The sequence below is a fragment of the Hermetia illucens genome, chromosome 2 (genome assembly GCF_905115235.1).
Source record: "Hermetia illucens chromosome 2, iHerIll2.2.curated.20191125, whole genome shotgun sequence".
NCBI classification, from domain to species: domain Eukaryota; kingdom Metazoa; phylum Arthropoda; class Insecta; order Diptera; family Stratiomyidae; genus Hermetia; species Hermetia illucens.
The window spans coordinates 190,240,954-190,258,444 of NC_051850.1; the positions used below are offsets into that span (position 1 = coordinate 190,240,954).

At 45.0% G+C, this 17,491-nt stretch overlaps 1 protein-coding gene across 4 annotated transcripts in view; it reads right to left on the reverse strand.

Annotated features, from left to right (window-relative positions):
* Positions 1-323: 323 nt before the first annotated feature.
* The window catches only part of LOC119650146, a 44,492-nt gene continuing 27,324 nt past the window's right edge, over positions 324-17,491 (reverse strand). For 2 of the 4 annotated variants that reach the window (XM_038052681.1, XM_038052684.1), the window contains exon 3: positions 331-900. In XM_038052681.1, coding sequence (XP_037908609.1) covers positions 629-900 — 272 coding nt within the window. In that variant the 3' untranslated portion in view covers positions 331-628. Of the gene's footprint in view, positions 901-17,491 lie in introns of all 4 variants that reach the window. The other 2 variants (XM_038052682.1, XM_038052683.1) reach the window with 2 other exon arrangements.

Here is a 17,491-nt window from a genome sequence, read left to right on the forward strand (position 1 = left end):
TAGTCACGTCCGAAATGGGGACATACTCTATATATGGGGTTGCACCCATCATGGATCAAAGGCGAAGCACCTTCGATTTTATGGCCATATGATTCGCGATGTCGAGAACTCACTTGCTATGATTGGTCTGAGCATCGAAGTCGATGGGATACGACCAAAAGGCGATGCCTTGATACGCTAGATGTAGCAGCCTCTAGATTCCCCCCAAATCTCTATTATAACCGAGGAAACAGAACAGTACAGAAAGGACCAAAGGCTAAGGACCATTATACAAGCTGCCAAACCAAATAGACCATATACAACAAACATTTTTTTCAAATGCATTTAATGCTCAATTTAAAATTACATTCACAAATATTCCTCCTAAAACTAATTCAATAAAATTAAGTATATCAAATCACAAATTTGATTTCCTTACACTTTACACCATACGTAAATGCATGGCATGCATAGTAAAGTGCAGTAATGCACAAATTAGCTGTAAAACTAAGAAACTGCAGCGCACCATAATACTGACGAACCTAATTTAAATATTTGAATAAATATTGTCTTATTTCCCTTTCAACTACTTTGTAGTTTTTTTTAACGATCACATAAATATTATAAAACTTAATTTAAGATAATAATATTACTTTCTGCTAGCTAAACATATGTCTAGAGGCGAGCACTTATGCGTGCAGCAATAAGTGATTCCAATTGTTGCACTATTCGCGCGTTTGCTTCGGTAGTTCATGCCCACGAATTTTTTGGAATGCCAGTCTATCACGTGATATTTTGGTTTTTCGATTCGTTGACTTAAGATTTTGGCATATTTGTGGTCGATAATGAGGTACCCTCCTTCGGGAAAGTCTCGGCGTCTTACTTTCACTCCCTTGCTTGGATGTCGCAAGTTATTCACAACTGTACAAAAAATACGGAAAACTTGGGTTATTTTTTAAAATCAATATTTCAAAATATAAATATAATATTAATTTGACTAAAAATATTCATCTTGTCCACAATGAATACTGTGCTCTGGTAACCCTATAGCTTTAGCAATGAGACAGGCAAGAAATGACAGACAGCATGGCCGAAGTAGGATTTGAATCCACAGCACGTGATCAAATGACTGACATTCAACCAAATCAATCATTGCAACATTAATGAGGATAAAATTTATATCTTATAATCACTTACAGCTACTTTACAAAAGTAAACATTGTCGAATCAAGAATATTACTATACAAGTCGGGAAACCGAAAGCTTGACGCTTCAGGTATAAAAGGTTTTGTGTTTCCCTATGTGAGGAGCATAACGTAGAGATATTGAAATCGCTCAGTTCTGGGCAGGTTACTGCTATTGCCAGAACTGAGCAATTTAAATATCTCGAGTCAATGCTCTCAGCCAATGGAGAATTGCGTAATGAAATTACTTCACGCAGTAACGCAACCTGGCATTCCACAACTGGTATTCCCTGTGATCGACGTATCAGCGCACGACCCAAACCTAAAATTTACTGCAATGTCGTCCGTCTGCCGCTCTCTATTTCTGAGTGTTGGCCGACTATAAAAGATAATGAACGGCGTGTTGCGGTAATGGGGATGAGCGGCGAGTGCACGACAGCTCCGTGTCACATGACTAAAATATTCAATGCCCCCTATTTTTTAGAAATCGATTTAAATAAATCATTTGATGGAAACCCCTGTATTGATAATAGTCAACCTCATACGCTTCACACTTTGAGTTTATTATTTACAAATGCCAAGAATGTAAACTACATCAAATACGTTAATGGCCTGATTTCCATGAAAGTTAGCACATATATAGGAAATATCATCCTCTATGCTGGTGCAAAATTCGGAAGTCCTAGGATGAATTTAAGGGGGGTTTTTCAGTAAATTTCTAAAAATAAGTAATATACTATTAGTAAGTTTATTTGAGCAGATATCGGAATGGGACATATTTTGAGGCCTAGATTTCATCTAAGCGCACCACTCTGATTTTTTTTCGGATTTTTAGGTTGAGTGGTTTCCGAAAATGAGTCCTGTCTCACTTTAAGTGCGTACATTTTGATTCCTTACTCACGGACTTTGCAATTAACTCCAAAACTAATATCAGTTTCGAAAAGTACAAATCGAAACCTTTCATTTGATATCCTACAAGAACTATATCTGGTGAAAAAAAATTTTGAATCCCCCCTTTGCATGTATGGGGAGCCCCCCTTTAAACTCCACCGAAATTTATGCCACTCGCTGTATGCGTGGGATTTCATAGTTCCCATCTGTCCACCAAATTTCGTTAGGATCTGTTTAGCCGTTTTGGAGAAAAGTGCGTGTGACAGACAAACGGACAGACAGACAGACATTGAATCCTGTAAGGAGTGGCCAGATCTCCCATTAGGCACGACCCCAGCTGGCAGATTGGGGCAGACCTATTGATGTGTAAATATGTGTTCATGCACTTTTCTTTTCTGACTGTTCATGGGCTAGTGTTTGCTCATCTTTGGTGCGTGATCAGATCGTTGGATGACAAAAACCGTAATAACACCCACCGCATATGTTCAAGATGCGCAACAGCAGGAGGTGTTCCTGGAACAGGGAAGAGATCCATTCAGAAGAAGCTCGTCAACTTTAAGATTTCCACCAATGCCAAAGACGATGAAGGATAAAGTACAGGCAAGACCAATAAACGCCAAAAGTGAAAGAGCGTATAAAGGAGTAACCCTGCCGGGGCTTATAGGGAGCAGTGTCCCGATTCCGAGAAATTACCCTTCACCCAGCTTGGGGCAAAAATAGTTGAGCTGTCCGAGTTTATCAAGGACAAGCACAACGTGCACCAAGCCATAAAGAATATGGTTAGGGCTATTAGAGTCTTCTATAATAGATCGCAGATGGAGGAAAACAATAATAAGGATACGTCGAACCCCGCTGTGCCAACAGTATTACAAGCGACCCAAGTGACGCCTAATCGTACTATTATCGAATCACAGCGAAATAAAAGAGTACGTGAAAGAGAGAGGGATCCTATAAATATTCAGCAGGCGCCTAAAAAAAAAAAGCTCAGAAGCAGGAAAGAGTACAGTGAATGTAGGAAACTCGACAAGCGTAGCGAAGCCCAAGACGAACGAAAACGATGGATGGACTAAAGTTACCAACAAAAAATTGAAATGAAAAGCAAAAGTGTGAACTCGTCCAGATGCAATTGTTATCTCCAGTAAGGGCAATCTGTACTACGCGTAGATACTCAAAAAGGTCAAATCAGATCCCGACCTAAAAGATCTGAGCGGAAATGGGAACAGAATCCGAACAACCCAGAAAGGAGATCTCATGTTCGAGCTGAAAAGATCCAGCGTGGGCAAAGCTGATGACTTTCGCACTCAAGTGAAAAACTCACTTGGGGAGAATGCCGCAGTGCGTGCCCAAAAGTATGAGATCTATATACAATATAAGGATCTCAATGAAGTCACATCGGAAGGCGAAATTTGTACTGCTCTGAAGGAGCAATTCAAGTTGAAAGAACTTACAGAGGAGTCTGTTGTGGGCCTACGAAAAGCCTATGGTGACACTCAAAGAGGTTCTTTAAATGCCTCATGTTTGGGCACTTCGCGAATGCATGCACCAGCAGCATTGATCGATCCGATCGATGCAGGAGGTGTGGGGAGAAAGGCCAAGGAGAGTGCAATAGGGACCCCAAATGCCTATTGTGTGAAGCAAAAGAGGGACAGGATAACCGGCATATTGCCGGAAGTAGTAAATGTCCCGAATTTAGGAAGGCGCTCACTGCAATAAGAAAATGAGGTTTATTCAAATAAACTTCAATCATTGCAGGGTCGCTCAAGATTTACTTGAGCAGACCACGTACGAATCTGAGATGGAAATCGCCATCATAAGTGAGCCGTACAGAAACCGTCACGGTGGCGTATGGGTCACAGATTCGACTGGTGGAGCGGCGATATGGGCTTGTCGTCGACAGGCCATACAATGTACTGCAAGTCAGGCAGCCAGTGGCTTTGTGTGGCGAAAATGCTGTGCCCCACCAAGTTTGACACTGTCTGAATTCGAGCAAATGCTTGATAATCTTGTTCTCGACGCAAGGGGACGAAGTCCAAAGGTGATTGCTGGTGATTTCAATGCTTGGGCCCTAGAGTGGGGTAGCAGAGAATCAAATGCTAGGGGGCGCAGTTTATTAGAAGCTTTTGCGCGGATGGACATAGTTTTGGCCAACGAAGGTTCTGTAGACACCTTTCAGAAAGGGGGGTCAGGCTCGGACCTGACCTTTGTCAGCCCTGCGCTGGCACGTGGTATGTCCTGGAGCATCAGCGAACGCTACACCCACAGCGATCACCAGGCAATCTTCTTTGAGACATGTGTCGAGCCTCGGGCCAAAGAGCTATCATGCCCGAAACCAAAAAAGATTTCAGGCTGGTCTGCAAAATCTTTGGATGAGCAGACCTTCATAGAGGTGTGGTTGGATCAACCTGATAAATCAGACGCCTCTACGGAAAGAGCCGTCCATGTGGCTCAATGCATCGCCAAAGCATGTGACCTAGGAAGTGCTCATTCCCCCGTAGAAGACCAAACTACTGGTGGAATGATGAACTGACCGGTTTTCGATCAGCCTGCCACCGAGCCAGAAGAGCGACTCAGAGGGCGGTAGGTAGAGTTGATCAAGAGCAGAAAGAGTGCGCCTACAAGGAAGCCCACAAAATCCACAAGCTCGCTATCCAGCGAAGCAAGATGAAATGCTTTAAGGAGCTCTGCTTAGAAGCGGACGTAAACCCGTGGGGGAGAGCTTATGGAATCGCGATGGGACGATTTAGAGGCCGTTCATCTCCGCAGATCACGTGTCCCACCCTCTTGTTGAAAATCATCCAGGGGTTATTCCCCCAGCAAGAGGAGAGCACCGACACATTCCACCAGTCACCAGAGACGAGCTGCTGGAGATCTGCGGTAGAATAAGAGACAATAAAGCGTCGGGGCTGGACGGAGTACCGAATAAGGCCCTTAAGCTTGCCGTGAAATCCAGGCCGGACAAGTTCGCTGAGTTGTTCGAAGCGTGCATGTCCGAGGGAATATTTCCAGCGGCATGGAAATGACAGAAGTTGGTACTTCTGCCTAAGCCTGGTAAACTTCCGGGTGAACCATCGTCATACTTGCCCATATGTCTTTTGGACACGGTGGAGAAAATGTTAGAGCGGGTAATCCATAATAGATTACTCCCGGTTGTTAAGAGCCAAGGCGGCCTTTCAAATCGGCAGTATAGGTTCCGAAAAGCCAGATCAACCATTGATCCCATCAAATTGGTTACTGGCTTTGCCGAAGATGCAATCCAAGGAAAGGGTAATACCAGCAAATATTGCGTGGTAGTAACCCTGGATGTGAAAAATGCATTCAATTCGGCCAATTGGAATCTAATACGCAAATCCCTAGCGAAGGTTGGTATTCTCGCCTATCTCGCTGCTATCGTCGATAGTTACTTAACTGAAAGGAGGCTCTGGTATGACACTGATGACGGACCGCAGGAGTACGTTGTTTCCGCGGGTGCCCCACAGGGCTCCGTATTGAGCCCACTACTGTGGAACATCATGTACATCGATGTACTTAATATTCCCCTTCCCCTCCCCGGAGGAAGCCACAGTGGTGGGTTACGCTGACGACATAGCGCTGGTTGTTGTCGCAAAGCATCTCGAAGATGCTGAGTTATACTCAAGCGAGGCAATCAGTGCTGTCAAATGCTGGTTAGAGAGCTCTGGTCTGACGCTTGCGGAGGAAAAAGCAGAAGCGGTCCTCATCACGAAGCGCCGGAATTACGCCTGTGTTAGAATCGGGAATCATATCATCACTTCCAAGCCCACCATCAAATACTTGGGGGTGGTGATAGACAGGAAGCTCAGCTATAAGCAACACGCACAGTATGTTTGTGATAAATCATCCACTGCTAGTATGGCCCTGGCGAGGATGATGCCGAACGTGGGAGGGCCACGGCATACTTCTAGGTTGCTTATAGCCAGGGTGGTGACCTCAATCATGCTCTATGCGACCCCAGTTTGGAGCGAGGCGTTGCGGATGTCAGTTAACACTAGCAAACTGAATGCAGTCTACAGGAGGACAGCTCTGAGGGTATGCTCTGCCTTCAGGACTGTCTCAGATGACGCAGCATTCGTCATCTCTGGAATGATACCGATTGACATCTTGGCAGATGAGATGGCGAATATATACCATGCGAAGACAATCTCTCCCTTATTACAGACGAAGAACGCTGAGAGGGAGAGATCCATAAATAGATGGCAAGAGCGGTGGGAACGCTCGGGAAAGGGTCGGTGGACTCACAGGCTCATTCCTGTCATCAAGGAGTGGTTGGATAGACGACACGGTGAGATTAATTATAATCTCACCCAGTTTCTCACGGGACATGGATGATATCTCCAATACCTTTACAGGTTTAAACTGGAGACCTCATCCGACTGTCCAAATTGTGATGGAGCCCCAGAGGACCCAGAGCATGTAGTCTTCCACTGTCCGAGATTTGTGAAAGAAAGGAGCAATCTAGAGGAGACTCTAGGGGAGGTGCTGATACCAGAAAATCTGGTGCCGAAAATGCTAGCACATCAAGAGAATTGGGATGCGGTCAACTCCATGATCGCATCTATTCAAGATAAATTGCGAAAGGCAGAGGAAAGGAGCAAAGCGCGGTCACGTGCGCCGCGTATAGAACAAATGGGATTAAGCTAGAGTGAGTTGACTCCGCCCCGTGATGTAATACCTTATGGTGGTTCCGCGGGGCAGGGAGGGAGTCGGGGGTGGTTTAGTGGGTAAAAGTCCTACACGCTGCTGTGTCCAGACCAGTGTCTTTTGAAGATTTCCACCCCCTCAAAAAAAAGACAGACAGACAGATAGACCGACATTGAATCAATTTTAATAAGGTGTTGTTTTACACAAAACCTTAATAAGAGGCCTATAAAGTGCCATTAACGTAAATAATTAATCATGATTTGCTCACATGAAGAACTGAGCGAGACCTTGGCCATGGTCACAGATTGAATTTTTCACTGAACTCACGGATTGTACTAACGTATGGGGTGGTATGGGAAAGGAGAAATTAATTCGCACAACTTCCGATTTATTTTCAACATTACACATTATAGATTGCGAGTACCCACGGAACCACCTAAACGAATTTCGCATACATAATGCATGGCAGTCAATAAGACAACGCAACACAATAAAGCAATAAATTTACACGGGCGTTCGTGTGTTAGGTTCAAGGGAATCAGAGGCAAAACAATATGCAAATATGGTGATGTTCAGTCTAGCAAGATTCCTTGCATAATCCGACAAAGTGAACTTTGCGGAATTTCGACGGAATAGGATGTTTACGCTCTTCTTTTTGGGAGATTGAATCGAATTCAGTGACCAGGTTCTCCTCAAAGTCGCGTGCACTTTGAAATCCTTGGGATAGATTTGTTGATTAAATTTGGATAAGTGTCACTAACATACGAGTATATTGCACAAATAGAGAATCAATCGTCTTTTGCGCAATTAATAATGCAAATTATAGACAATATTGTGTTAAGTTTCTCGCACAATCGACCTCCATTCGACAGGTATTGGCACAGAAAGAATCAACCAGTTAACAACCTTAGAATGCACAAATTGATTGTTAATAAACAAATTTGAACAATCAATCGATCAATACGGAAATGAAATCTCGAAGTTCAATACTTTCGTCGAGGTCTACCGGCATCACACACTGGAGTATCTTCTAGGAATTGTTTTTTTAATAGAACACTTTATTATTACGTCTACGTTTTGATTTCTTTATAAATATGTATTTATTGGAGATTTGATGGCAGTTTTATTATGATTTAGTAACAATTTGCATAATCGGATCGTCATGGCACATTCCTTTTACTGGTGTTGAATTAATTTGTGCTGGGAAACGAACGTGGATGACTTTCGATTTCCATTGATATCCCCGACCTTAGCCAATATTGTTTGCGGTTTTTGAATAAAAGATGAATACATTCGTCTGGGAAATCTTAAGATTGGAGATAACGTTCTTAGTGGAGTTACAAGTTCCATTGATAAGAGCTGGCTTTTATTAAGTGTAATGTTTGGGATTCTTTGTATTTCTTTATGAGTTTTAGGTGAATAGTACATGACGTGGTCATGTCCACGACTGCAGCCAGTTTTACTAACCCCATAACGAAACTGCCAAAACACACGAGCCATAACTGGCATTTATTAGGGCAAGAATAATTATGGTAGAAGATACTAACGTTAGTATTAATGTTACGTTCATTCAACGGATAGGCGTCTAGTTTGAATAATTTGTCCACAATTGAGAAAGATAAAACTACCCCACGCGTTTTTTGCTCCGAAAGATATATATTGTGCACTTTGCCCCAGAGATAAAAAGGTGTGGAGACTGCAATCTGGGAGCCGAAGACAGAAATTGGGATTGAGAATTAATCGAGAAGATTGGTGTCTGTAGATCTCGCATAATATGACCGAGGCAAATTTTTTGGATGTCTCTCATCTCAATGCAAGCGGCCTAATTGGGCAGATAATACAAACAATTTGGGCGGCAGATGATAATTAAATCCGGTGTACCATATTGAAAGTCACATTTATAACTATACTGGGCACCAGTCCAAGCTGCTCATGGGAGAATACGAAACCTAGCACTCGCCAGATTATCTACACCTCACCAAGGAGTATTCACTGGTCATTTCAGGGTAAATTATCACCTGGGAAGATAGAGATATCTGTGGACACTGTCTGCAGATTACATCAAGGGGATAACGAAATTTCCACACATGTTATGGGACTGTGCCAAGGGCTTGTGCAAAAGTTGGTTAAGATTCCTGGTAGAATACTTAATACCGGATGAACGGCTAAGACTAGAAGGCAGCAACCTCATCACACTATATATCCAACTATCTACAATCAGCCTAGAGAAGAAACCGAGCGTCAACTGTTCAATACTGGCGCATCAGTTGCAACGAATATTTAAGATTGGGCGTAGGGATGGCCAGGTGAAGTAAAAACGTTTTAGGCCTAACTGTAACTTTCCTATGAAAAGGACCAGAAGACTATAACTGGTGACGGCATTTCGGACTACATGAAAAAGCATATTGGACCAACGAAAAGGCTTGTAATCATAAGATTTAGGGAGCACATAAAGGAGAAGTAATTCCCCCTTAATAAAATTCTTTCAAAATCCAATTTTTCTATCGAATTATACTATATTATAAGATATGTTAGATATCATTATAGAGTATTTCTGTAATTAGTATTAACTAGAATAGAAGAGTATATTTTTTTTTTCTGTGCGTACACGGAAGTGAAAAATCTTAGAAAGACACGTCCGCCGCAGCTCCGCCGCCCGAACGGCGGAACTACAGCGGGCGCGTGTGGGATTCACACCCACTAAAAACCACCCATGGTCTCTCCAGCCCCAGCCCCGCGGGACCACCATTGAGGTATTACTTCGCGGGGTAGGTTTGCTCTTAGGCACTCATCCTTCTCCTATTTGCAGCTTTCCTCCTTCTTTGTTCTTTCAGCAACTCTTCTTGCATTTGGATGATTGCGGAGCTAACCGCAAGCCACTTCTCCTCGGACTCCAGCATCTCAGTAACCAAGCTCTCCGGGGTCCCGCTCTTGCCCAGCATCTGGTTTAAGCTCCTTCTCTCCATCGCAAATCGTGGGCAGTGAAACATCACATGCTCTGGATCCTCCGGTATGCCATCGCATCTGGGACAGTTCGGAAAATCATCCAACCCAAAGCGGTGCAGATACTGCCTGTAGCAACCACCGTGTCCCGTGAGGAACTGGGTAATGTGGTAGTTGGTATCCCCATGTTTTCGCTCAAGCCACACCCTAATGTTGGGAATGAGCCTGTGCGTCCTCCGACCTTTCGCAGACTCGTCCCATCTGCGTTGCCAGAGATCAAGCGACTCTGACCTTGCCGCATTTCGACGCTGTGCATGCCCCTTCATATGTCTTGCATTGTACAGAACACTCATTTCTTTGGCCAGAATGTCAACCGGGATCATGCCTGCCACCACCAATACTGCCTCATCTGATGTGGTTCTAAAAGCACTGCAAACCCTCAAAGCCATCCGCCGGTAAACCGAGTTCACCTGCTTCCGTCTCTGAGAGTTTGCAAGCGCCTCTGCCCACACAGGCGACGAGTAGAGCAGGATGGAGCGCACCACTCCGGCTAGCACCAACCTCTGGCAATGTTTCGGCCCACCAATATTTGGCAACATTTTTGCAAGTGCCGTAGTGGCACTGGCTACCTTTTGGCATGCATACTCTAGGTGCTCCCTAAAACTCAATTTGGTGTCAATTATTACCCCCAGGTATTTGATAGCCGGCTTTGATACGACCGTATGTCCACCGACCTCCACTTTTACAGTATTATTTTCCCTGCATTTCGTTATCAAGACCGCTTCCGTTTTCGCGTCCGCCAAGGTCAGCCCGGCCTTTTCTAGCCAGAACTTTACCGCTCGCACTGTTTCCGTTGCGTAAACCTCCACATCTTCTGGGTGTTTTGCTGCAACAACCACGGCTAGGTCATCAGCAAAGCCGACAATCGTAGTCCCCTCTGGGACGGGAAGAGCAAGCACCCCATTATACATGATATTCCACAACAGGGGACCAAGTACCGATCCCTGTGGTACCCCGGCTGTGACAATGTGCTCTTTGGGGCCCTCATCCGTCCCGTACCAGAGAGTCCTCTCTGAGAGGCAGTTTTCCACCAAATTCGCTAAGTATCCGGGGACACCTATGTCAGCCAACGCCCGTTTAATTCTATTCCAGTTGGCCGAGTTGCATGCGTTTTTGACATCCAACGCCACCACGGCACAGCAGCCGCCAGAAATCAGTGCACCTTTTGCCAGGTTTACCACCATGCCAATTGCGTCCACCGTAGAGTGGGCGCGTCGGAAACCAAACTGGCGTTCCGACAAACCATTGCTGGCTGCGACGGTGGGCAGGAGTCTGTTGTAGATGACTCTCTCCATCATCTTCCCCATTGTATCCAACAGGCAGATAGGACGATACGACGCTGGGTTTCCAGGTGGCTTGCCAGGCTTCGGAAGCAACACCAACTTTTGCTTTTTCCACTGGGCAGGAAATATTCCTTCTTTTAGGCACGCCTCGAAGGTGTTGGCGAAAAGTTCGGGCCTAGTCTTCACTGCCAGTTTCAAAGCTCGGTTGGGGATGCCATCCAAACCTGGGGCCTTGTTGTCACCGAACCTACCACATATTTCCCGCAGCTCCTCCACAGTTACAGGCGGTATTATGCCGTCATTTGGCTGGACAAAAACTCGCCTTCCCCTATTTTCGTGGTGAGGGAACAGAGTGGTAACAATGTGTTTCAGGAAGCGCGCACAGGTCACCTGGGGTGATTTCCGCAACTTTTCATCACCACTCTGTAAGCCTCGCCCCAAGGGTTTATGTCGGCATGGTCGCACAGCTGTTTGAAGCAGTTCTTTTTGCTCCTCCGAGTGACTTCCTTTAGGCGGCCATGCAATTGCTTGTGTGCCTCCTCTCGACCGTCGGCACCGGGTTTTCCCCTGAGCCTCTGGCAAAGCCTCCTTGCCCGAAAACATGCGGCTCGCAAACTTGCGATTTCGTTGTTCCACCAGTAGTTGGGTTGCCTACTGGGGAGCAATCGCCTGCTGGGCATAGTAGCATCGCATGCTTCCGTCACCCATCGAGTGATCTGGGTGGCTTTCTCTCCAGCCGTACCATTCAGGGATATGTCGGATTTGAGCACCGCGGAAAACGTGTCCCCCTCGAACGTTTTCACTGTCCAGCCATGCATACTACCCGGCATTTTGCGAAAACTCTTTTTCGAGCTCGATCCGCCCTTAATCTCTATGCAGATTGCCTGGTGGTCGCTGTGAGTATAGTCCCCACTGACATGCCAAGCGATTCTACTGGCTAAAGTGGCACTCACGTATGTCAGGTCCACTATAGACCCCGGAAAGTGTACGAAGATCCAACATTCGCCAGTACCATGTCCAGCTCCGCGAATGCTTCGAGGAGAACACGTCCCCTCACATTAGTTATCCGGCTGCCCCATTCAAGAGCCCACGCATTGAAATCGCCTCCTATCATGGCCAACGTCCTCTTGCATCCAAAACAAAAGCAACAAGCATCCGCTCATACTCGACGAGTGTAGCGCTGGGTGGAGCATAGCAGCTGTAGATGTGGATGCCCTTCACCTTCGCTCTGATGAAGCCCTCCTCCGGGTGCTCCATTATTTCCTGGAAGGCTTGTTCTCCACAAGTCCACAGCGCTGCTTGGCCCGTTTGGTCCCTGACCCAAACGCTACCACCGCGGTTTCGGTATGGTTCACTTAGTATGGTCACATCGATGTTTTTCTCGCGGATGGTTTGCGCGAGTAGATCCTGCGCCGCCTCGCAGTGGTTGAGGTTGATTTGTATCAACCTCATCTGCGATTTGTGCTAAGGGCTCTCCTGTATTCCGGGCACCTGCTGCTGCCCGCAATGTGCCGATGGTCCACACCCTCCTTTCCTTTGCACAGTAGACAATTTGGGTCAGCTCCGCAGTCCTTGCTGATGTGACCTTCCACTCCCCATCTCCTGCGTTGCTTTGACCTGTCATTTGGGTTAGTGCATGACTTCGCAATGTGGCCAAAGCCAAGGCATCTAAAGCACCGTTTTAACGCCACCTGTTCCCTAAGGCGACACATAACCCAGCCTATTCTCACTCTCCCTGCTGCTAACAGTTTGAGTGCGTTCTCCACTGGTAGGCTGATGATGGCGGCTTGTGTTCCCTCATAGGCTTTCCTTAGCGTTTTCACCGCTGACTCTTGTAGTCCGGCAAGATCGAACTGTTTCTCCAACGCTTCGCGAACCTCCTCCTTCGTCGTGATTTCATCTATATCTTTGCAGATTATAGTGATCTCCGGCCTGCTAGCTCTTATGTCGGCTTCCTGCCCTAAAGTCTTCTCGATTTGGCTTAAGAATTTGTCCGCGGTTACATCCTTGGATTTCTTAAGTTCCAACATAAGATCTCCCTTCTGCGACCGTCTAATACGGCTGACGTTGTCTCCCAAATTGGTGAGTTCGGGGTCTGCCTTCACTTTCCTGAGAATGTCGGCGTATGACCCTTCGCCTCGTTTGGAAATGAAAATCACCTCCGGTCTAATCTTCCTCCGATAATTTCTTTTCCGCGGTTCTACCTTCCTCCAAGCTTCCGCATCCGCCTTTGAAGGTTCGATCCCTTTTCTCGAGGCAGCCACTGCAGTATTTTCCCTGGTAGCTTCAGACGTACTTTTCATGAACTCCGCTTTTTTGGGAGTTGAGTCCTTTTTTATTTTCGGGGTTTGCTGGCCTATTGAGTCATTCAGCTTCTCGCGCAGCCTCTTCCCCGGTTTCTCCCCTTTTGTGTTTTCAACCGACGTTACTTGAGTTGCCTGGTTCACTTTTCCAATCGGCGACTTCCCCACTCGTTCATCCTGGGCCTTGCCGTACGTCAAACGGATGCCTCTTATCATGACCCTTATATTTTGGTGAATGTTCCTGCGCTCCTTTATAAACTCACACAGCTCCATGATTTTTTACCGAGAGCAGTAAAAGCAGCTCCAGACTGATCATTGCCCAAAACATCGCTCGGGTGAATCGGCGTCATTGATTCTTCCTCATCGAAGACTCCCGCTATACGCTTCCCACTGGGGGTAGCGATCGTGGGGGCTTGTGCCCGTGTGGGAGGGGATCTGCGAAAAATCGAGCTCCTTCTGAACGCATCCATCACTGGAGTCAGTTCAAGTTCCTCCCGTACGCTTGTAACATTAGATGCCACAGTAGCCAAGATTCCCACTACTGAGGCACTGCGGTCGTTGGATATCGACGGCCGGGAGTCCGCTTGCCCACTCCCAGAAACCGCCGGCACTGGGTTTCCGAAGCCCTGCACCGTAACTTCATTCTTCTTCTGCTCCTCCATGTTTGGTTTTATTTCTGGGTATACTTCCCATAGCCAATTTTTATCCACGGGTGGGCGTTTACTTCCCACCTACCCGGCCTGCGCATAAACATGCCCATACACGCACATCTCCGGATGCGTGCATGTGCATGGCCATGACACATTCGCCGAGCATTCCCTTATCCGCACGAAGGGACGCGCCTGATGGGAGATTTGGCAACTCCACACAGAGAGTATATACATAAGTTGTTGGGAATGTAACTGTTAGCGACAACACAATAGTCCTCAAAATATCGGTACGAGTATCTGCAAATCTATTAATAAACCCATTGGTCAAAGTTAAAATACATCGTTTGTATCATTTATTTGTTTAATCCCTAGAAGTACCCGCAATATATACTTAATAATAATAATATTGTCAGTGCGACAGCGCTGCATCTTAAAAGAGCTATTGTATTCCTTTACTGGCCTTAAAAGGACTATTGTGTTCCTTTACTGGTTATAGTATACCTATAAACAATAGTATGTCGTTTAAGCCTATTTTCGACAAGAATTTTATTATGTTGCCTATTTCTAAGTGTTTCAACCTGGCATCCGGCATCCCAACCTGCTTTCCACAGGTGCCGCACACTCACCCAAAACATTTGTGGAGGTTTCTTCACTCTCCTCACCGAATTTACAGACAGTGCCCGTAAATATCTCTAGTTTCTCAGGTGATAGTTTAATTTTCTGTGAGTATTCCCGCTAGGATCCGGAGGCCCTTCTAGGTGAGGTTTAAACAATCTTTCGAACGCTTGGGTTCGTATCCTCCCATAAACACCATGGAGTGTTCCACGACTGATAAGTTCGCCCAGTAAAGTTCCCTCAGTTGTTTTTTTTTTTTCGTTTTTAAGTGTAATTTCCATCAAACCGACTTCACCGTATGACTCTCCCCACCGTCAAACTTGATCAACACAGAACAGGCTGGTTTCCATTCTGTGTTTTCCTATATTGACTAAATTAATACCATTCCAACCATTGTGGAGTACTGTGCGAAGTTTGTTCATGACAGTATCGTATCATCGTGGTATTTTGTTTTGAGGCAATACGATAACTAACGTCGACATATGAGTCAGATGGCTGTGGGCGTGTTGATGTTCTCATCAACCGACATGGTAGCGAATAGGTAGAGGTTATGGCATACCCATGAAGCCCACTACCTCAGAATAAGAGGCAAGCGCGTCCTCCTATAACTACGTGTTGTATGATAAGTTGAAGCACATTGTCAGGTACCGACAGTGATGGCGCGTGGGAATATTTGACGAACTATGCCCCACATAGGAGTTTTTGGCAACCACTGTTGATTCTTCTCAGCGTGTAAAACTGTGATCATTCTGCTGCTGTCTTTATTCTTCTCCTCCATATTTTGAATTAACATCATTTGTATCACCTGATTCTAGGTGATGTGATAAGAAACACAAATATTAAAACCCTGGCAAAAACATGACAAATCAGATTTGATGCGATACTCCCCCTATAACAAAATAGAACAAAGAAAAAAGTTGCTTAAACTATAAAGATGTATGTACGTCCAGACAGAATTCACGTTCTGTAAAGAAGGCAAGAGAGCTCGTAGCATTTCATCGTTCTAAGTGTTCGAAGAAGTCAGTATATTTTCCGAGTAAAAGTTGAGTAACTTTTGTAGCCTGTAGTTCTCCCAGGAGCACATTTGGGAAATATAGACGAGTGTCATGTTGCTACACTTATATTCTGCTTATATTCAACAGATATTGGTATGGAGAGCATCCAACATCCAGCGTCCCATACACTACCTTATGCATCCTAGTGTCTGATAGCAAAACTGGTCTTGAGCAACTTGTGCAAAATGGAATGATCGCCTCATGTAACACGTCTCAGATTAAATCTAAATAAAACTGAATTTTTGGCGACCGATCCCATTGACACAGGTACAATCACTTTCAGCGGCAGTGACCTGCCTAGAACTGAACGGTTTAAATATCTCGGGTCAATGCTGGCAGCCAATGGAGAATTGTGTTATGAAATTGCTTCACGCATTAATGCAACTTGATGTGTGGCGTTCTACAATTGGTGTTCTTTGTGATCGACATATCAACGAACTCTGTCGCTCTCCATGGTTCTAAGTGTTGGCCAACTCTAGGAGACAATGAACGGCGTCTTGTGGTAATGGAGACGAAGTTGTTGCGTTGGACTAGTGGCGTGACACGTTTTAATCACATCCGAAATAAGGATATCAGCGATCGATATAGAGTTGCACCGATCGTGAAAAAACTGCGCGAGAGGTATCTTCAATGGTATGATCACGTAATTCGCGCTAACTAGAATTCACTCGCCAAAATTAGTCTGATCATCGAAATCGACCAAAAAGCTGGCCGAAAAACTGGTGGCTTGATACGCTAGATGGGGATTTAAAAGCCTCACGATTGCATCCAGATCAGGCATTTGATAGAAGCAAATCGCGGAACTGATTACGACCAGCCGGCTCCGCTTGTGAACGGGACAAAGGTTGGTATGGTGGGTAATTCGAAGTGTTTTACCCAAAACCTTAAAACGCTATCACAAGTTTAAATATAAAGGGACTCTTATGCTTGAGAGGAACTTGCATGAAATCTAACAAAAGCTGAAATGGTTTAGAAAAATCCATGTATTACGTATCTTCTTCACAATTTCGTAGAAATTGAAAACGTTTTCTAGAAAATACAAAATTATGTTTCTATCAAAATCAAACAAAACAAAGGCATCAGATTCTCCGAATGTCCCACACAAAAATTTCCGATTAAAATTTCACCTTTTGATCAAATATGGAAACGAATGAAATGGACCATGAAAATGTTTCTCTTTGTTCGCTTTCTTTTTCATTTAGTCAAAATAAATGAGTGAAAATTATTTGGTTGGAGTTATTGGATAGTATAGCACATCGAAAAGCCTCATTACTCAAGTTTTCCGAATGCTGAGCTAGCCAATTTTTAAAATATTGGCCTGCATAGGGGAGGGCAAGTCGGGGTATCGAACATTTAAAGGGCCTGCTATCTCATTGCTCTGTAATCCAATGTAGCCTGCAACCCACAGTATCCAAATCTTATTGAACGAGCCAAGCGTGTTCAGTTGGCGTTCCAATATCAATTTGCAATTCACCTGGTAGTACTTAAGTGCCTTAAAAGCCGCTTGATTGTCGATTAAAATAGTAATGTTCGCTCCCCAGTTTCTTTTGAAGTTGGAGGGAGGAGACGCATCTATCTATGGCAAATATTTCCGCCTGGAATATACATACCCGCATTGCCATTGGTTTAAATTACACCTTTCTTTTTTCATCCACCGTGAGGGATCCATCCGAGTACGATAATTAGTTGTTGGTTTGAACCGCATGTCAATGCCACGCTCTCCCAATTCTTCTTGTTGCTCCTACATGTTTCAAACTTCTTATCTAAGGAAAACCTCGCTGTTATGTTATCCCTTAGTATCAGTAATTCCGGATGGCGACTACAAAAAATATCAATCTTCCTTCGATTTAGGCAGCTCCCGACGCGCTGGAT